Source organism: Phoenix dactylifera, chromosome 10 (assembly GCF_009389715.1).
Source record: "Phoenix dactylifera cultivar Barhee BC4 chromosome 10, palm_55x_up_171113_PBpolish2nd_filt_p, whole genome shotgun sequence".
NCBI classification, from domain to species: domain Eukaryota; kingdom Viridiplantae; phylum Streptophyta; class Magnoliopsida; order Arecales; family Arecaceae; genus Phoenix; species Phoenix dactylifera.
Genome location: NC_052401.1, coordinates 5,921,734 through 5,943,182, shown reverse-complemented (window position 1 = coordinate 5,943,182; position 21,449 = coordinate 5,921,734). Strand labels below are relative to the sequence as shown.

General features: G+C 40.7%; 1 protein-coding gene across 4 annotated transcripts; it reads right to left on the bottom strand.

Moving 5' to 3' along the window:
• Window positions 1-894: 894 nt before the first annotated feature.
• Window positions 895-14,663, bottom strand: LOC103714761 (fructose-bisphosphate aldolase-lysine N-methyltransferase, chloroplastic-like). 4 transcript variants are annotated; one of them, XM_008802151.3, is made up of 13 exons: window positions 14,165-14,663; window positions 14,009-14,084; window positions 12,810-13,036; window positions 12,574-12,660; window positions 12,389-12,481; window positions 9,388-9,542; window positions 9,152-9,236; window positions 8,979-9,065; window positions 8,788-8,907; window positions 7,868-7,969; window positions 7,618-7,788; window positions 7,436-7,536; window positions 895-1,300 (listed from the first exon to the last, which is right to left on the bottom strand). In XM_008802151.3, the coding sequence occupies exons 1-11, from the start codon at window positions 14,522-14,524 to the stop codon at window positions 7,621-7,623; spliced, it is 1,560 nt and encodes a 519-aa protein (XP_008800373.1). In that variant the 5' UTR covers window positions 14,525-14,663; the 3' UTR covers window positions 895-1,300; window positions 7,436-7,536; window positions 7,618-7,620. The 4 variants fall into 4 exon arrangements, with proteins under 4 accessions (XP_008800373.1, XP_026663346.1, XP_008800375.1 ...); XM_026807545.2 differs by having other exon boundaries at window positions 12,389-12,427; XM_008802153.3 differs by having other exon boundaries at window positions 12,810-13,015.
• Between the last annotated feature and the right edge of the window lie 6,786 nt (window positions 14,664-21,449).

The following is a 21,449-nucleotide window of genomic DNA, read 5'->3' as shown; positions in this document are numbered from 1 at the left end:
AGTATAAGATCCTTAGCCCTACTGGCTATTTAAAACCTTGCGTATCCCCTCTACCAGTGTTGCCCAGAGATTGAGGATGCAGTCGGCTATGTTCTTCTACATTGCTCGAGAGCTTGCAGGGTATGACAAGATGCCTGGAACCATGGAACCATGGCATTATTACTTGAACGTGTCGTTGGGGCATCTAAAAGAGCAATCTCAGAGTAGTAAAGTTGTTGTCAAGGTGTTCATCATTTGTTATATCAATTATCATGTCTGGTTGTCTACGAATGATTGTATGTTTGAAGGCGTGGATCAGAGTAGGAAAGCTCGGCTACGTGCCAACAAATTCATCTATACTACTTGTTGGTCTTTGATAGCTGGAGAAAATTATGCATCCCTTACAATAGTCCTTATATCCTCCAGGGTGATTTAATTCACCAAGGAGGATTCACCCTCTGGCTTCCTTAAGATTAACTTCGATGGCAGTGTATTAGATAGCAGGGTAAATGATGGTGTTGGGTTTGCTATCCATAACCAGACTTCAATGTTGATGGCAGCAGGAGGATATCATCTCTATGACATTACAGTTCTATGACACACCAACTCTAAGACAAGAAGGGCTTTTCTCCTTGTCTTGGTGCTTCCCTCCTTGTCTTAGTAATTCCAAGTTTCTTCATTGCCACAAAGTTGAATCAGACATAGTCCTTCAAGTTTCTTCATTGCCACAAAGTTGAATCAGACAACGCCCCCATTAAAAACAGACCCAAAACCACCTCTCCCTGGTTTCTCAGTGAAGCCCTCGCTCCCTCAGAAACGAGAGAAAAAAGAGTACGAGTCCTGGCTTAGTTTACGTTGCATGAAACTTTCGAAGCACCAGACAAACAAAATCACCATAACTACCATTTATACAAATATTCACAGGATGAAGGGCTTTTTGCTTATTTAAGCAGAAATCGGAACCAAATCATCACGCAGTCAATTACCAATGGGCAAAATACATGTAGATCTTATGCTAGCAAAGAAAGTACGACTTCAGCACCTACCATATGAGGAAAGAAGTTTCTGAACATAATTTGTCATACAAGGATCTTAGGCATCATCATTAGGGTATAAATAGCTACATTTTATAAACTTTGGCTTGGATGGAACAGCTACAGGAGCATCACCAGAGCATTCTAAAATCTGGCATAACTCACACAATATATAGATATGTCACGTATCTACCTGCAGTCTCACTGGGTCGGATGACCTGTACCACTTGTCCACGCTTCAGGCCATAGTATCTGGCGATCGGGTCGGTAACTTGAATTCGAGGTAGCTGGGAAAAAGCAGTCAGAACAAACAATCTATTAAACTTACATGGATCTATGATATGAAATTGAAAAAATGTGACAAATTTAAATTAAATCACAATAATCAATTACTGCAGGAACCTGCTATGCAATTTGCTGAGGCAAAAACAAAAGAATGCTAATAGACAAAGGAACGCTCTGTGTATTGCAGCCCTACATGCACAGAACGTCAGAGAAAAATATCTATTTAATAGGGTCAGCATGAGGGTCAGGTTTATGGCACAGCATATCTCGATGTGGCCAACAAAAACTGATCACATGTCATAAATTTGTTCAGTGCACATAGGCCTCCAGAATTTAAAAAAAGAAAAGAAAAAAGAAAAGTATTAAGTGGTGGTTTAGGATTGTATGGATCATGCTAATGGGCTGAAAGGTTCAATGTATAACTAAAGAACATGTCAGAGATGAAAAAAGGTTTAGCAATCAGCAAATTGGCAGTTTGGTAATACATGACTATGGTGTCAAGTAAACTATATACTTAGATTTGTCTGGAAAACTTGGGCAGAACCTGGTGCACTAACTACAAACTTGACAAGTAAATGCAGACTTTGGGCTTGGATTCATCTGGAAGCTTGCATATACATATACACGACTTGACAAAAGTCATTTAGCTGATTGTGAATGAAACAAAATACAACTAAATGAATGAATTGTTCTTGAAATCAGAGGTTATGTAACTATTTCATGAAAAATTATCTAGATGCTATCAAAGTTTCAACTCAACTTTATTTAATTTGGATTGGCAACATTAGCAGGCTAGTGTGCAACTGCATAAGCCTAGTCAATAATGCAGACTTTGTAGTGTAAGCATGCTTAACTGGTCATTTAGAAGATTTTACATTGAAAAGACAAACCACAAACAAGTTGCTTTGCCTTTCCTTAACATGGGTTCCATTAGTAACAAAAGAATCTCCAGTGAGAAGTCATTCCACTGCTAATCTCATAAAAATCAGGAATAACCTTTTTCTGGAGACCAGGTAACCCTTCGTTTCTGACATAACTGATTTTTTTTTTTTAAAAAAAAGCACAGTTTAGTATGTCAAGCACACAATATAGCAAGAACACAGATATTGGACCCTTTGGTTCTCCACACTTTAAAGAAGGGTATTTTTTGCAGCTTACAATTGTGAGCATGACATAACATATACGCTTCTTATTTTTTGATTTCGATGTGTGTGTGTAAAGTTGACAGCCAGTCATAGAATTTGCTCAATTCTTCAATGGGAACTTCTAAACGTAACGTCATGCTCCCTAGGCAATACCATATGTGATGGGAAAAGGCTTGGAAGATGAGAATAATGATGATCTAACAATGGCCGCACCTCCGTAGAGAAGAGCTCGAATACCTAACACATGATCCGAAGCTTCCAAGCAGCAAACATGTTCTAGCATCAATTAATATCTTAGGGAACAATCATAAAAATCAAAAACAAAACTGAAGAGTAAAAGTTAGTTGCATAAAAAAAGAACACATGATCACAAGGATGGCCACATAGACGATAGAACATACAAAGACATGCACTCCAAGATCCATTTAATGCGCCCCGGCTTACTAAAAGGTAAATACACTTCATAACAAACATGCCACGACATCATTTGGAAACTTATTATCTGATAAATTTAGATACAGATGCCTGTGGGGAGCAAAAGCAACAATAGGCGGCCAGGTACCTATCTATGTGCCAGCCTTAGCATGTGGATGGCCGCCCCTGCTCTGGACACTTGGAGAGCACCAGGCACCTAGGAGGTTTGGCTGCCAAAGTGCTTAGGCACCTAGGCAGCTGCCTGTGATAACCTTGCATAAATAAAAACTATGGATGAGCTTGCTCTAAATGCAATTTCTGCAATTATCACATCCTTTAATGTTTGGCATATCCAGATCAAAGCCAATATTAGTTACATAATTGCACATGCCGAGCAGTCAACTCAAGATGCAGTTATTCCCTTTTGGTGAAAGTAGATCCTGACCCTACTTCACACAGAAAATTATGCTAGGTCTATGTAGTCCTAAACAAGTAAGACCAGCCTCCATCTCAATAAAAATTTATTCTAGAACCCTCCACTACTCATACCATTCAACATGATAGCCTATTTGACAAAAAATGTCCTTCATTAGCCCATTATTTCTGGATATAAGTGTTTACTTCTCCAAAGTAACTATTTACCCCTCTAAGTTAATATTCACTCTGCACTTATTTTCTTAGCTAGGCAGAGAAGTGGATCTCTCAATATGTGTTCATTTGTTGGCGGAAAAGTGAACAACTCTAGATTAACTATTTATATCATTATATGATAATGTATTATTTTCAAGAAAAAAATTACTAAATAATGCAAGTGTTTAACTTTGCGATCTCAGGCAGGCAAAGAGTGGATATTTGATCAATTGTTTTTTCTGATCAAAGTGTTTACTTCTCCAACCCAACTGTTTACCCCTCTAAGTTAGTGCTTGACCTTGTTATGTGCATACAATTCTTTATTTAATTGTGTATAAGGATGCACAATGGGCATGTTTTCTCAGGCTCAGCCCATGTTACCCGATACTTGGCCCAAGCTTAGCCCAACTCATATTCAACCTAACATTGTGGCCCAAGCTCAGCTCAATGAGAAACAAATGAGCTCAGGCTGAAATCAAACAGGCCTAAGAGAACTTTCAAACTTCTGTTTTTTTGGTAACAAAACAAAGATGTACAAGGAATCCTCCCATCCACCTACACAATCATGACTATATATACCAAAATTGTTTACAATGATTTATGTGTATCATGTGATTGGAGAGATAGTCCCTTAAACAACACCGAGTATTGCTTATATTATATAGGCACGGTTCAATAGTGTATTTATTCTATATATGTACTATGCTAAGTAATATATACACCCATACAGTATCAGGCCAGGTTGGGCTGGGCTATCAGGCCCACAAAATGTTGGCCCAAGCTCAGCCTAATTCAAAGTTGGGTCAAAAATTTGGGACCTAGCTTCAGCCAACCCAGTTAAAATGTGGGCTGAATTGAGTGGCCCATGGGCCGCCCGACACAATGTGCATCCTATTTGTGTAAGTATTTACTTTTAGTTGGTTTAGACCAAGCAAAGAGATGTATCTCTCAATTTGTGTTTATTTGCTAGTACCAGCATTTACATCTCTAGATTAGATATTTATTTTGTTATATAATTGTGTATTGATTTCTATGGACTATGAGCAAAGTATGCTATTATACGAAATTTAACTGCTATCGTAATGGTGGACAACACTAGGAGATGCAAAAAAGGAGTGAGAGCTGGGGCCTAATGTAAGTTTTGGTTTAGAGGAACCTAGCACATTTCAGTAAAACTAAGGACCAAGACCCACTATTCCATTCCTCTTTTAGCAAGTGGATTATGCATGTGTTTTCAATTTGTTCTTTCTTCTTTTCTTATTCTTTTACTTTCTTCTCTCTTTCCTTCATCCTTCCCTCTTTCTTTCTCTCCTCTAGCATCTTTTCCATCTTTTTTCCTTTTTCTGCGAGGAGCACCTTACCTGCCATCCCCTTGGCCATGGTATGGGGCATTGATAGCCCAAGCCCCTCATTCTACATAAATAGAGATGCACATTGGGCTAGGCCAACCCATGGACCACTCGACCCTTCCCACATTATAAATGATGATCATATATCTTCATGGGTTGGGCTGCACTTGGTTCTTTGGCCCGACTTTGAATTGGCAGAGCTTGGGCCAATGGTTGCAAGCTCGAAGCTCAGCCCAACGTGGCCCAATATTTATGCAGTATAATACATACACGTATATGTAAATGTATATACGTATATGTATGTGTGCATATATACATATATATTAGGTATCATATTACGTATAAATGCAAACCAAAACTTGCCTATGTAATACAAGCGACAATTAATGGCCATTTACAGGATTAGTCCAGCAATCACATGATACACATAAATTATTGGAACAATTTTGCTATTATAGAACCATGATTGAAGAGTGGGTGGGAGGATTACTTACAATCTTTTATCTGTTACCAGAAGAGGAAGTCTCAAAGCTAATTTGGCCTAAACCGATTTTTGTCAAGCCCACTTATTGCTCATTGGGCTCAGCTTGGGCTACACATGTTTGGTTGATCACAGGCTATGCTGAGCTTGAGCCAAATATCTAGTAATGTGGGTCAAGACTAAGACCACCTTAGGCACTCAACCTGCCTGATATGTATTCTTATTCATAAAGTGGGGACGTCCAACATTGGCAACTAACCGTTTATCCTAGCTAGAATTAGTAACAAAATCAAAAGCTCAAAGCAGGACCAAATAGACCCAAAAAGGATATGATGAGACAAAATCTCAGTGGTTGAAGCAAAATCACCGAAAAAAGTAGATGGAGAGAACCCCTAGGGATCCCAAAATACACATATAATAAATCTTTAAGGTTTAAAACAATAGTAATTATGGTCCATCATTAGGCCCATTCACGCCTACATCAGCCTTCTCTCAATCTAAACATGCAATCCATGGTTAAGAATGAATCAGCTCTTCAGAATTATGCCAACTGTCAGCATGAAATCAAGCTTCTCCAAAACCACTCTAGACTTGCTGCCTAAATCGAGGTCTTCTTAAGTAAAACAGTGTGATCCAACTTCTGTGACAAAGATCTAATATTCCACCTTAGCAAGACTTTGACTTTTTGCCGCAGACAGCTTAACACTCTTGATCTAGTTCGCCATTGATCTCTCTTATCAAGCCAAGCTCCTTGAATATACTGATTTCAGTATTTGCATGCAAGTGGCATCATGCATCCAGTCCCAAGATTCTAGATTTGTATAAAGAGTTCAGAATTCAGATCCTCTCCGATTCAAGCGGAACAGCAGAGGGCCAGTTCGATAATCATGACGTCTATGAATGACACAACTCCATGATTGTATAGGCCTCATGCTGTACATGGGGCAGCGCACGGTGTGGAACCCATAGAATCCTGGCCACTGTGCCATACATAGGCAATCATGATCGTTGAACTAGTACACAGGCAGTCGTGATTGTTGAACTGGCCCTCTCTGGTTCGGCCTGAAATGGAGAGGACTCCAACTCTTGTATGAACTCAAGCACCCCCCTCGCTCCCTTCTATTCTCATCAGTAAGGCACAAAACGTATCATTGTTTAATCAATAATCTTAATTTTGAACCAACAACAATCATACTGCACCAATATATCCACTCCCAATCTATCCACTTAACCAGGGCTACATCACGTATGAGACAACAGTAACCAATCTCCCTTGCCCCCATCCATTTCAAGGTTGGTTTTACACATTCTATTTCACCATTCCAAGGGAACATCGCTCTTTTTAGGGCATGTCCAGATTTTCCTACAGGATTAGACTGAAAATCCTGTAGGATTCGTGGATTAGGCCGTCCATTTAAGTATAGCCATGTATCAACTAAACACCACCCAATTCAAATCCTGTGGAAAGAAAAAAAAAATAGAGACCTCCATAGGTCTTTTTTTTTCTTCTTGCAGCCTAAAGGCTAAGATCTAGGTTGGGCTTAGATAGGCTCTTAGAAAATGCAAACTAGATGGGCCAACAATCCCAATTCCTACAGGATTTTCAGCCTAATTCTATAGGAATCTCCAAGCAGGCCCTTAGTGAGTTTTTTGCCAATTCTTTATGAAAGCATTCATCTAGGGGAAAAACTTTCATCTGATATTCTTATAACTCCATTCTACCACCTTCATATGCACATCCACAGATCGACCATAGGTTCTAAACAGAAATATAACCAATATATGTTCTAAAGGAGGGTAGTCTTTCGACTTGGTTTTTACAATAGCTATTAACTTGGAGAAGGATGGGAGAAAAACCTCAACATCTAGTTAAAAATAAAGCACTGGTATGTTGCTAGCGTTGTTGCCATATTAATTAAAGTATGTCAAATAATTATCTAGAATTATCAAGCTGACACAACAAGCATAAAAACCAAACTAGCATATTATAAGCCACTGATCATTCACAAAGCAAGTTCTACGTAACTGAAATTTGAATCAAGAAAAACCATAAATACACATACGTAAGAACCCTTTTCAAAAGTAACAGCTAACAGTTCCATTATTGACTAGGCTAACCTGAATGGTGCACCCCACAGGCAATCCAATTGGTTAAAGCTAAAATGTTATGATTGACTTGCTTGGCTTATCATATTAGACAGCTGCTAGGGATAGGTGGTCTGCAAGAAAAAGGACTGGATTCAGCACAGTCAAATGTAACAAAAGAGAGTGGAGAGAGAGAGAGAGATCACTATTGGTACCTATTATTTCAATTGAGGAGCAAAAGGAGCTGGACAGGGAGATACAGTGTGGTCTGGTAATTGATTTATGAATCCAAATGTAGCCTGAAGGCAGGCATGTAGCATTTTCTTTTCCAACTTTACAAGCTGAACTGCAACTCGCTTCTTCGGATCTAAATGGCCATCTCTCAACTGGTAAACATATAATGACAAATGGCTCACTAATTCTGCAATTTAAAATAAGAGGAGTGGAGACTCTCAGAGTTATTACCATATCTTCATCCTCACTTAAGGTTGTAGGGTAGCCCGCCAACCTAGCCTCAAAATAACCAACAAGTTGGTCCAATACTGCTCGCTCCATGCATGGGCTCACCTGTACTAATAAATTGTAATAGTCATGAATACTATGATTCTCACTTACAGGAAAGATTGAATGGATCAGGAAAAAGAGCTTCCTAAGAATACTACTCATAATAACAATTAAGTTCGCTTCAGAATGTTTAATCTAGTGCATAAGAAGCTTACCAACCAATCTGAAGTAGAAAATAAACTAAAAAAAATAGCAGACTAATAGATGAACTGATAAGTCTACTCACATCCAACAATTTAAATGTAACCATGAAACAACAAAATAATGCAAATCTTGAAAGTTAAAAAAAGCTGTGGTTCAGTACTTCAATATTTAGAAATAAAATATTGATCAATAAAGCATAATAAAGGAATAATGAATCAACTGCGGCTGCTTACACTTAAAAAATCCTGCAGTATACTAGTATTATTATAGCAGGCATACTTCAAGATGGAGATCAGGTGATAAATAACTTAAGTCTGCAATTTGTAATTTGCTCCATAAACACCAATAGCATATTATTGAAGAAATTACCAATAACTACACAAAGTTAAATGTCTAAAAACAAAATGAAACAAAAAGCAACATTATTTGCATTTATGTAAAACCAAAATTGAAAGTTACATTATTAAAACAATTATGTCATTGTTTATTTTCCTAAGACAATTATTCATTGTTTGTTTCTTCTTAAGTTTTAAAGTATCACACAATCTGATGATTGAGAAATAATTAAGTAATTCTATTCCATAATACATCTGAGAAGTGGTTGCCAGCTCAGTCATATTTGTTTAAAAAATCTCTATATAAAATGATACCAAATTTAGGTGGATTTGTCGACTTACAGGGCAGATAGGACCTTGAGAAGAAATAACCGATTGCATCTCTGCTGGGTCTGAAACATACCCTAATCTCATATAAGGCAGCATTTCTGAGATAGCTTCTTTTTCTCTTCCCACATACACCTTGAAAAAAAAAAGGGCGCACGCTGTGATGCTCACTGCTAACCATAAGACAAAAATATTATATTACATACACGAAAAACTTGGACAGCCAGCTTTCCATTTCTTTGAGCAACCATTCTCTTTTCTTGGAATTGAGGATCTTCCATATTCAGGGATGCCTATATCAAAAATGACAAATACAAGAAAGTCACACCAGCTAAGTGAGAAAATGTAAAATTTACATGTGTGGGAACCTGGATTTCACCTCAACCACTACACGGTCATATGGATTATCTTCATCAACAAAACCATAATTGAGAAGTAACCTTGAATTTGGTTGCGGTCCACACCTATACAATCTATAAAGCTTGAGATGTCTATGCATAATATATTGCACATGTACATGCAAAAGTGGGTGTCTAAAAGCACTGGTAACCTATGGATGCAGAAGCAACCACCAGCAGAGTAAGCAACTTATACAGTGTGAGATAAATAGGATACCATACAACAATCGGTTCCCCAGCTTTATATGGACGATCAACCACCAACTTAACAGCATCGCTGACAGCAGTTAGCATTGCTTTGCAGTTGCTCTTGTAAGCCAACAATGGTGGCCCCAAAGGAACTAAGGCAAACCTTCGAGCCAAATTGACTTTCTGTTCTCAATTTAAAAAAGAATAAAAAACACGTTAGCATTTTATTTTATTCTAGAAAGCAATTTTTATCAGATCAACCACCACAGAAAAGAAAATACTGCAATTTGGCACATCTGCATGTTAAATAACATACATTTTGCTACAAAATTCTAAGATGTCAGGAAGGAAAATAAGAGTCATGTTCTCACAGTTTATGGAGACAATTTATAATCCAGTATGTCTCTCTTTTTTCCTCCTAAGGCAGGAAACAAGTGGGGCTTGTAATTCTAGGGTATTTCCTAACTCTTGCTGCAACTGCTTTCCATCATTATCACATATACAATTAGCTGATTCCAAATAACAATTGGACCCTTTAATGCAAACATACTCCATTTCAAAGAAGGACAAAGTGTGTTATGGACCCTTTGTTGCAAGGCACGATGAAGTTCAAAATCCATATTGTTCAAAAAAAAAAATTATGGCACACAACTGAGGATGGGTTACTTAGCATTAACAAGAAGTTTTTTGTTACATAAAAAAATCTTATACTTATTTTTGTAAGTGTGATCTAAGGAAGTTCTACAAGTGTTAAATAGGTAGAGCTTCTGAGAAAGTAGAGTAAATTACAAAAAAACTCCTAAGAATAGAGGTAAATTACACTTACATCAAATAGTTTGAAAAACCTATACTTACCCCAGTGAGATTTATTTTTATCCAACAATTTTAATCCATAACTTAACAGAACGTTCGTCAAATAGTTAACCCTAAATGGGAGCCAAACGTCACATCAGAAAAAATTTCAAAAATAGCCAAAATAACCTTAAGTGACATAATATCCACCCAAAGACATAAGAAAACATGTGCATGCTCCTCCCTACATAAGGGTAATTTTGACTTTTCACATGAGGTACATGATTCCGCTAATGCTGTCAATTTAACTGGGTGTAAGTGTAGGTTTTACAAATTAGTGGATGTAAGTGTGATAAACGTAAACTTCAAAGGGGAGAGTTTGTAATTTACTCAAGAAAGTATTTATTATTATTTTTGAGCAAGAAAGTATTCTTACTAAATAGTGAAATTTATGGTTATATTACATTAGCTAGAAGCCCCTTCAGGATAAGAAAAAATTTTGAGGATATGTAGATCAACTTTTATATAGAAATGAAAAACTATGGATATTCTTTCCCCCTTCTCCTTTGTTAGACATACTGTTATTTCTCTACCGTTAACAAAGTCCATCATGCCAAACAGAAACGCACGCACACAACAATATTCCCTATTTGCATTTATCTATCTTCAACATTGCATGCCTTCTTCATTCTCCATTTTTTTGATTCATAAAGCAAAACCGGTCTTATAATTGCCTCGTCAATTCTTCAACTCTCAAGAGTAATGGACAATTAAAAAACACTCCATGGGTGCTCCTCTACATAGCTCAACATTCTTAAACCTATTTAAAGATATTTATTTATGTTAAAGTCCTTGTGATTAATAGATAGTTTGTGCGGATCAGGTGCTGTACAAGATATATTGAAGATGAAAGGTGACATTTTATCTAGTCCAATGGGATCTTCAAATATGAAAACAATGATCTGGAAAAGATAGTAAAATAAAGTTGAAAGATTGAAACCATGACCAGAAGAAGGTGAATTCTCATCCCAGAGTCCTATAACATACCAAAGAAGAAAGAGAATAATTATAACTTTATTGTCTTGACCATGATAGCACAAGGTTAAAAATGGAATTCTAGAATTCAATGTCTTCTTCTAGATAACCCTCTCCCATAACCTCCTGACATGGTGTAAAGTTAATTTCAAGTCGCTTAGTGTCCACAATATGCCTTCTTTATCATGAATAGTGACAATATTCCATTTTTTTTATTCATGAGGCATTCCCCTAGCCTTCAAGATTACATTCAAAGAGTCACTAATAAATACATTCAGTTTGCTCACCAAGTCTCCATAATTATTGAATATCTATCTGATTTTAAATCTTACCTCTCTTATACTTGTTAAAATCCCCCTTGTTCCAGTTTGCCGATTGCTAATGTCTCTTCTAATATTTCACATTCATGAGTGTTCAGTTTATCAAGAAAAATAAATGAGGAAGTATATGTAACTCAAAAAACTTGTGCCTTCATACATCTATCCTACCAAAAGTTTTCTTTCTTCCAAAAATGCACCTAAACATGATTCTATTCTGATTTATGCAAATAAAAGAAATATATTTGACCGTGGAATATTTTGTTTCTTCCAGGTAAAGTCAGAATGAAGCATTGTATGGGAACCAAATAGTCATCCTATATGTTGCATATATATTCTAGATAAGTATCACAATTTCACGTCAGATATGCAGTATGTTGTCCCAAGTTTCCAAAAGGAATGATGAGCATCATATTGTTTGGGAAAAGAAAAAGATCAAAACATGTACCACTTGTGTAATAAAATACAAGGGAATATCGACTGAACTCTTGTAGCATCCCTCCCCACAACCTCACCTCCACCGAGAAAAGGGAGGAAAGGACAAAAGAAAAGGAATCTCAGACTCAATCATCAACACCTCATCTTCCAGACTTAAGGATTTGGTTATCCAGAAAATAGGCATAGCATCACCAGACTAAACGTGTCAAGTCTATATGTTTACTGGTTTTGAAGAGTGAAGTTACATAACTTATCCTTCTTAGGTGAAACAATCACTGAACTTGACCTTTATTTCATTTGAACATTTTACTGCCATTATATACTTAACCATCATCCAAATAAAACATAAAATTTTTCAGCTTTAAAAAGTATAGATACCATCATATCATGCAAAAGTGATATCTGAACCTGCATTTTCAAAAAATATGGATACTTTATGAGAAATACCTGCAAATGAACAACACAAGATTGAACTGCAACGAATGCCTGCTTGAAAATCTCAAACGGAAAAGCTTCAGTGGGAATGTCAAAAGGGTATTGCTGCATAGCACTGAAAACTATAAGAACGACAAAAGCTAGAGCTTCAAAATCCAAATCAAAGCATCACACATGAAGTTTGAAAGAGACAAGACCTGGAATAATGAGCCAGCCATGAACCAGACTGTATCAAGCTCGTTGTACTCTCTCTTTATTCCTTCATCCCTTTCAAGAAGTTCAGCCTAAACCATTGGCATCATATGACTTTGTCAGTCCCTTGATCTTGTTAGAACTTTGGCACTCAAGTTAGACTCTCTAAGGATCATTATTCAAATTTCAACATCTGACTGAAGGCAACTGTTGGTAGTTTAAGCCAACAAAAAACAATTACCCTTGTAGGACTGCCATCCAGGTAAGCCAGTTCAGTTTCAGACCATAGAAGTGGTGATTCCACAGCTAGCTGGCCTCTTCCTTGTTGACGATCAAGCTCCCTAATGAAGGGATACCAGAAAGACTTTTTGCCCTGTTTTTTCTCATACATGAGATATAGTGCCAAGCAGGCTAATTCTGATAGCTTGTTTGTTGTTAAGAGTTCCGCTGCACAACACAAAAAGTTGACTAACGCCATGTTTATCAATTAAAGCCAGCAGATATGAGTGTTATCTAGATGATTCCTAACTATCTAAGTTTAATGACCAAGAAAACAATAACCACAGCCAAGTCATGTTTCCTAATTAAAGGCTCACTATTGCTTGATACCATGATTGTTATTGCCTTAGTGGTCATCCTCACACGAGAGATGGAGCGACTGGGGACTTCAAGCACTCTATCAAGCCCATATTATCATAAAATGAAATCAAGTGTGGTATTCAATCTGCCTTGGAGTTGCAAGATCATGTCAAGAGATATCAACACCACAAACATTATAAAACAATAATATTCTCTTATAAAAAGGATGACTAATAATAAATAAAGAAAATTAATAAAACAAAGTGAAGTTACAAGAACTATCCTGGTTAGTTGATGCCCTCAAAGTTAAATGGGTCTATGATTCTAACTGTGAAGTGCCAAGAGAATTTTCCTACATATGGGAGCTTGAGAATTTTGCAAGCGGTGAATATGAGTGAAGGGGAAGGTCATTTTTCGTTTATCTTCAGACTTCAGGAACACGAACATTTATAGAAGTCGTGTATGCGGAGGGAGGCAGCTCATAAGACGTGCACCAAATGGCTCGATGAAACAGAACACAATTTGACATCTAATTGAGGCCTTGACACCAGGTCATCAAGCTTTTGGTGAAGTTTTCACTTGAGGGTTTTAATATCTGAAAATGCAATTGATCAAAAGCTGATCTTTATAGCCCAGAAATATTTTATAAGTTTTGCATTGGGAACACCTTCTGAAAGGAAGTCAATGAAGGGATCTGTTAGGAAGATAATGCTGAATAGTGATGTCAGCATATTAACCATTGAACCGAGACATGATGCTATTGCCTCTCGAGCAGATTCCAGTTCCATCAACCATACAACGCAAAATTGGGCAAAATGAAGTGATTAATAGAGAAAAGGCAAAGAAGCATAGATCCCTTACCAATCGTCTCGTTTCCAAGAACTCTATCCAGAGTTACCACCAAAGAGTTCGGAATTGAGAATAATACATCACCAGCCTGCCAAAAAGACCCAATTTCACTACCCAAGAACCAAAGAAAGAAAAAACCCATTGCGATCCAAGATGCATGTAAACTACCTCAATATCTTCGCTTGCCGCGATATAATGGATCGACCGGCGCCTCCCGTCATGAGAAGGCCTCTCCTTGAGAACCACCTTGCACGGCGGCAAGCCGTGCGCGTGCAACCAAGACTCGAGATCTCCGGCCTCCAGTCCTTTCCCGCCTCGGAGCGCATGCGAGCTCCCTTCCTCCCTCTGCGATCCGGCGACCAGGGTCTCCGCCGCGCAGGTCAAGCACAGGTTCCCGCGATGTCCGGATCGAAATGGAGCGAACAGCGTGGGACTTGGGAAGGCGCCGGAGAGAAGGGATAGAGGTCGACAAGAAGAGGACCGAATGGGAGAAGAGAAGCAGGGGGTGAGGAGGCGAGCAGCGTCCATGGCGATCCTTATGGTTAGGATTAGTGTTAGGGTTGCGAATGGAGGAGAGGGATGGGGTAGCTTAGGATATGGGAGAGGAGGGGAGTGGCCGGTGGCGTTGCTGTTGATGACGAGGGGAAGGCACGGGTTGGGCGCGGATTTTTTTTTTTTTTTTTTTGGTAAATCGGCCGCTCACACATGACGAGCGTGAAGCTGGCCTACAAAATCAGAAAACAAAATGCTACGCAAGGACGCAGGCACAGCATCGTGGCTTGTCCAAAGAAAATCTCCCGAATAATGAGCCGCGAAGGAAGCAACCCAGTCAGCCGCACCGTTTGCCTCCCGATATACGTGCGAGGCTTGGTAGGAGGCAGTCTCCCCCAACGCTCTACGAATATCGAGAAGCAGCGGCCGGTCGTCGACTGAGTACCCCCCTCCCCGGATCCACCCAACCACCGTGGTCGAGTCTCCCTCGAGAAGGAAGTGACCCTCACCAAGTACCCGCCTCGCATAGGAGACACCCTCCCAGGCCGCCTGAAGCTCTGCGATCGCCACTGATGAGTCAAAAATCCTGCGTCCACCTGCCGCCACAAGTCTGGCATCATGATCCCTAATGATAAATCCCACACCTCCGCAGCTCCCATCCGCTGATACACTGCCATCAAAGTTCACCTTGAGAAAGCCAGGGGGTGGGGGCACCCAGGATACAAGTATCGTCCTGGACGCTGCAGTAGCAGAATGGGGGCCCCAGATGTCCCTAGCCAACCCAGTAGGTGTAGACTCAACAGCGCCGATGATCTCCGCCGCAAGCCGTAGAGCTCGATCCGCCACCAACCTCGGATGGTGGCTCTCACCATCGAAAACCCATGTATTCCTCCCCAGCCAACAGTGATAGGCCAGGTAGGCATCACGAGTCCCCCTCTCCTCGCGTACAGACCCCCGGACCGAGGCCTCCAAGTGACGGAGGAACTCCTCAACGGACGTCCACAACTGCCTCTGGTCGGGCTGAGCTGAAGCATGTCTCCATATCTGGCTAGCTCTAGGGCACTCAAAAAGAACATGATAGATGGTCTCCTCTGTCGCCTGACAAGCTCCACATCCGGCCTGGACCCTCACTCCTCGTCTCACCAAAACCCCACAAGTAGGTAAACACCCCCAAGCCACCTTCCACAGGAACAAGGCCACTCGAGGGTGAATGTGCATCCTCCAAATCCAGCCGCAGTCCATCTGTCTCGCAGAGGGCCCTCTACCAATTGCTAAAAGGTCCCGAACTCTCACAGTCGTCCCACCTGTCCTGCTCCATACCCTCCTATCCACTGCCTCCCCCTCCGGGATCGGCAGAGCTAGGACGCGCTCAACAAGGTGCTCCCCGAATACCTGTCGAACAAGGCTCGTGTCCCACCTCCGCTCCCCCTGGGCAAATAAGGCACACACTCTACGTCCCTCCATCCAGCCATGGTCAATCTCGGTGGGCCACCCCTGCAAAGCTACCTCAGCCAACCATCTGTCCTCCAAAATGCTGATCGACCGCCCATCCCCAATCTCCCACCTGATCTCTGGCAACACTCCTGGGGCGCGAACGCAGATCTCTCTCCAAATAAAGGAAGCTCCTCGGCCAGTACGTAGGACGTAGTGGGGGCCAGGGTCCCCGTACTTCGCCCTCAACAGTGAGCCCCAAAGGCCCTCAGGCTCTAGAAGAAACCTGGCTGCCAACCTGGTCGCCAATAACTCCCTCCGCTCGACCAATGAGTGAATACCAAGTCCTCCCCTGTCAGTCGGCTGGCAAATAGACTCCCAAGCCACCAGGTGAACACCATCTCTGCCTCCCCGCCGTCCCCAGATGAAAGTGCGAAACATCCTCTCCAATCCCCGGATCACAGCAAGAGGGACCAGGGTATTGGAGAGCAAATAAATGGGGATAGAGCTCAACACTGACCGTACCAAGATGACTCGGCCCATCATCGACAGTGCACCCGCCTGCCAACCCTCCAAACGGTGGGTGATGCTCCGCTCCATGGATGTACACTCCCTTCGACGTAGACGGCGTCCCGTAATAGGCACCCCGAGGTATGTAAGGGTCCCCACCTGCTCTCCAATCCCTAGTAGGCTCATAATAGACTGCCTCGCCCCATGGTCAGTCTTCGGGCTAAAGAAAATGGCAGACTTGGTCAGATTGACCTGCTGCCCCGACATACCACAATATGCCCCCAAGATCCTACTAATGGCCCGGGCTGATCTGCTCGTCGCGCGGGCTAATAGTATACAGTCATCAGCGAATAGCACATGCGAAACCCTAGCCGTCCCGGCCCCCGGGCCATAGACCTGCAACTCCTGCTCATGGACTGCCTGTCTGAGTGCACGGGACAAAGAATCTGCACATAGAATGAACAAAAGTGGTGACAAAGGGCAACCCTGTCTCAATCCTACCGACGACTCGAAGAAGCATGATGGTGAGCCATTAAACAATAAGGCAAAGGACGGGGACAATATGCAACCGAGCACCCATCTGACCCACTGTGGGTGAAATCCAAATCCCTCCAGGCATCGCCGCACAAACTCCCATCTCATCCTGTCGTATGCCCGCTCCATATCAAGTTTGACTCCCATTAAGCACCTGCACTTAGGCGCTTTCTGGAGGTCAGTCATGAACTCATGAGCAATGAGGATGTTATCCGAAATGGAACGCCCCCCAACGAAAGCCCCCTGCTCAGGGCAAATGAGTCTGGGTAGGATACCCCTCATCCTCTGGACTAGTACCCTCGCCACCACCTTATACAGGGTGGTACACAAGCTGATCGGTCTGTAGTGGCTCGGCTCAACAGGGTCCTGTCTCTTCGGAATCAGTGTAATGAAAGTCCTCCTCCACTCCACAGGCATCGCTGTCGACACAAAAAACTGCTGGACTACCGCGGTCACCTCCTGTCTGACTATGTGCCAATACCTCCTGAAAAAGACAGGGGGGAAGCCATCTGGGCCCGGGGCTTTGTCCTCGCCCAAAGACCAAAGGGCCGACTGTACCTCATCCCCGGACACTGGACTGACCAAAGCTGCGTTCTCCTCCACTGACACCTGCCTCCCTGGTACCGGTCCGCATGCACCTCCATCTGTACCTCCAGACTCGGTCCATCTATCACGAAAAAACTGCATCAAGGTCCTCCTGACTGTCTCCTGATCCTCAGACACCCGCCCACTGCTATCCCTAATCCGGCCAATCCGGTTCCGATGTCTCCTGATGATGGTCGACTGGTGAAAGAATCTGGTATTCCGATCCCCCTCCCTAATCCACTGGATCCTGGACTTTTGCCTCCAAAACACCTCCTGCTGCCTCAAAAGGGAAGCGTGTCCAGCCAGTAGTCCCCTGAGCTCCCCCTGATCCACATCTGAAAGACTACCCCCTCTGTCCTCAAGTGCCTGTAACCTAGTGATGGATGCCTCCGTCTCCTCCACCCTCCTGAAGATATTCCCCACCTCCTCCTTATTCCACCTTTGCAATCGGCGTCTGGTTAGCTCAAGTTTCCGGGTAACCCTATACATCACATCCCCCCTAACCGGCATCTGCCACGCCTCTCTCACCACCTCCCACGACCGTGGGTAAGACAACCATACCTTCTCAAAGCGAAAAGGACAATGAACTGGAAAGGTATAAGAGGTACTCACCAATACTGGGCAATGATCAGAAGCAATCCTGGGCAGGTGGCGCACCAAGAAGTCCGGAAATCTCTGAAGCCATCCGGGCGTCGCGTACGCTCGGTCAATCCGCTCCCAAACACGTGCCATCCCCAGCCTGTTGTTGCACCAGGTGAAGCGCGGACCAGTGAAACCAAGATCCGCCAGCCCATTGGACTGTATAAAGTCCTGGAACTCTCTGACCTCAATGTTGTTGGAGAAGACCTTACCCCCTCTCTTGTCCTCCGGGCAGTCAATGCAATTGAAGTCCCCTGCCATTATCACAGGGTGGCCAAGCTGAATGAGGCTGGTGGCCTCCTCCCACAAGACTCTCCTCTCCCGATGGTCTGTACTGGCATATGTGGCTAAAATGACCCACGGAGGCCCAGCCCCCTCAGAAATAACCAGGATCACCTGTTGGTTGCACTTGTGGAATACATCAATGCCAACACACCCCAACCTGTTGGGCGCGGATTTTTGTTGGCTTGCCCGGCACGAGGGATAAGGAAGGGGCCTTCTAACAAACTGCACCTACGCGGGCGCCCTCACCCTCTCGCCTTCTTGAAACGAATTTTGATGAGAGCTAGAGCTACTTTTTTGATCAGAAATTAGAACTCTAAATTTATTGCGGCCATACTATTTCGAGCCATTAGTCATTGAGGCAGGGCTGCATGAGAGGGCATCTTCTATATGAGATATGTGCTAAGGTTTGGGAGCATCATCTTTAAAGGAGACTCAACCGTGGTGAGCCGGTGGATATGGGATGAGGAGAGGGAGGATCTGAACACCCATTTCTAGGCGACATACAGTGGCTGGTGAGGAAGTGTGATGTCTTCTAAATCGTGCATGTTTACCGTGAGGCAAATAGAGCTGCTGACTGAATCGCCTCCTATGTTGCTCATCACTTTGATGAATTTTTTTGGACTTAGAGTTCTATTATTCCTCCTCCTCTGAGTTACTTTCTTTCTTTCGACACGGCTAGCTGTACTCATGCACGTTTAGTGGGGGCAACCGGTGTACCAAAAAAAAATAACGAATATCCTTTTTAAGAGTGTGCGAGACACGTGGCACCGAGATTGATCCCCGCAGCCTCTTGTTATTGTTTGTTTTTGCGTCACCAATAACCCCTTTTTATTTGTAATGCTGGTGTACGAAGAAGAAGCTGTACAAGGTTACCACTAAGCCAAAAACCCAGAGATGGTACTGGAAAGAGAGTAGAGAATGGAAATCAATCCGCAAGCATATCACAAGGGAGATGAATGAATAAATAAGAATGCTTCTAAGGACTACTGGGGAGAGAGAATTTGTTTATTAAATTTTTTTTTGTATGAATGGCCTCTTAAATATCGATTTTGCATGAATACCTTTTCAAAATTAATTTTACATTTATACCCTCATAAAATATTTGTTTTGCTATTCTATTATTTTTTATTCTTATTTTTTGCATATGTAACACAATTAAAAAATTAACGGTTTCAAACTAAAATTACTAAATTACCCTTAATTGGTAGACGTGCAAAAATAAACATTTATAAAGGTATACAATCAAATAGCAACTTTACAAGAATATTCATACAATTTTGTATATTTAGAAGAGTATCTATGCAAAAAAAAATTCCTAGTAGATGGAAAGAATTTAGACACATTAATTAATGTGATAGCCTTCATAATCTTGTATTTATTAGTTAATATCATAGCTATTTATTAGTTAATAATTCTACATTTATTAATTATTGTTATAGCCGTTAGAGTCATGCATTTATGCTTTTAAACAAGTAGGATGAATTAATACATCATTAATTAACATAAGTCTCAAGATCTTAAGTGCTTCTCTTGTATTTACAATTTTGAAATAGTCAAAGAAAGATTAAAAGCTACAGAGAAAATTGTACTCTCTTTGCAAGGTGACATGTTCACAAAGAAGGGGATGTCGATGTTCTAAAGAAAGTAAAAAAAAGGCTCGATTTAAGAAGCTTTAGTTCATTCATATAAACCACATATATTGTATGGGTTCAAAATGGTTATGGATGGGACTTAGGATTTGGTAGTTTAGCTATTAGTAGTTTTTCTCCTGATTCTGTATTTTATAGATTTGAACAACCTAAAGGAAGTCCTCTTAGAAGACTTTGTTAAGTCATTGTTACATTCTTCACAAGTAGAACATATATATTCCACATAATGCTTCTCTCCTTTATGCGCTACCTAGTGAGACCTCGGTTACCAAAGAAAGCCAGAAACTAGAGTACGCTGCTGAATTCAAATATAAAGCCATGTTGCAATTATAAAGCAAGTATATATATTTCATTATATGTTTTAGATAATAGTATTATATAAGCAAGTGAAAATGATATTGTGTAGAGGTCATCAAATATAACGCCACATTGGAATGCAAGCATAACAAGCATAATATAAGGTGGAGCAGTAAATATTTTTGGTAAATAAAAATTTATTCATATTTTGCAATCAAAAAAAGATTATCTTATTGCAAGAATATCGTCTTGATCATTATAGAATAAAATACATTGCTAGAGAAAAAAAAGATCCATATCCAACATAATCTCCACTGCTCCAGCAAAACATGCGATCAAATATGCAATTAGCAAAAAAAATAAAAAAAAAATAAGTATGACAATTAACTCTATATCAACCAATAAATTATATTTACTAATAATACTAAAAGTGATCCAAATAACTTGAAAGCAAATAAGTCGCAAAAGTTGGGTTAGGTATATCCAATCATATACCAAATAGTAAACATCAATGAGAGAGAAGAGAGGGCAAGGTGACATTGGAATAACTTTCTTTAAGATGAACACTGGTTGGAGTCTAGCAATTGATCTTTGGACTAGCTTCCGCGGCCAAGATATAAACAGTGAGGAGAGATTCGAAAGATGGATCGAGTCTACGACCAGATTCGGAAGAGGAGAGATTTGGAAGGAGGATTTTTTTTTAACATTAAATATTGTTGTTTCAGGAGATCATGGAAATAAAGCATCGCGGGAGAAAGAAGGCGACGCAAGCGAGATGATCGGGATTGTGATCGCGAGAACGGGACCCCAATTCCCAATAGGGACAAAAAAGTAATTTTAAAATTTTATTTTATTTTTAATTAATATAAATATGATTTTTATTAATGGTGTTAGAAGAATCGTTATATTAAGAGTGTTTGTGTAAAAACAGTATTTTATGAGGGTACATATATAAATACATATTTTAAGAAGGTATTCACACAAATTTAAATTTTTAGAAGAATATTTATGCAGAAAAAAAAACCTTGTTT

Excerpts from the sequence above, each read along its gene's own strand:
- LOC103714761 (XM_008802151.3), bottom strand. The coding sequence starts at position 14,524 with ATGGACGCTGCTCGCCTCCTCACCCCCTGCTTCTCTTCTCCCATTCGG. Across the intron at positions 12,482-12,573 it reads TGGCTGGCTCATTATTCCAG|CAATACCCTTTTGACATTCC; the intron begins GTCTTGTCTCTT and ends AGTGCTATGCAG. Across the intron at positions 9,237-9,387 it reads GGGGAACCGATTGTTGTATG|GTGTGGACCGCAACCAAATT; the intron begins GTATCCTATTTA and ends TAGATTGTATAG.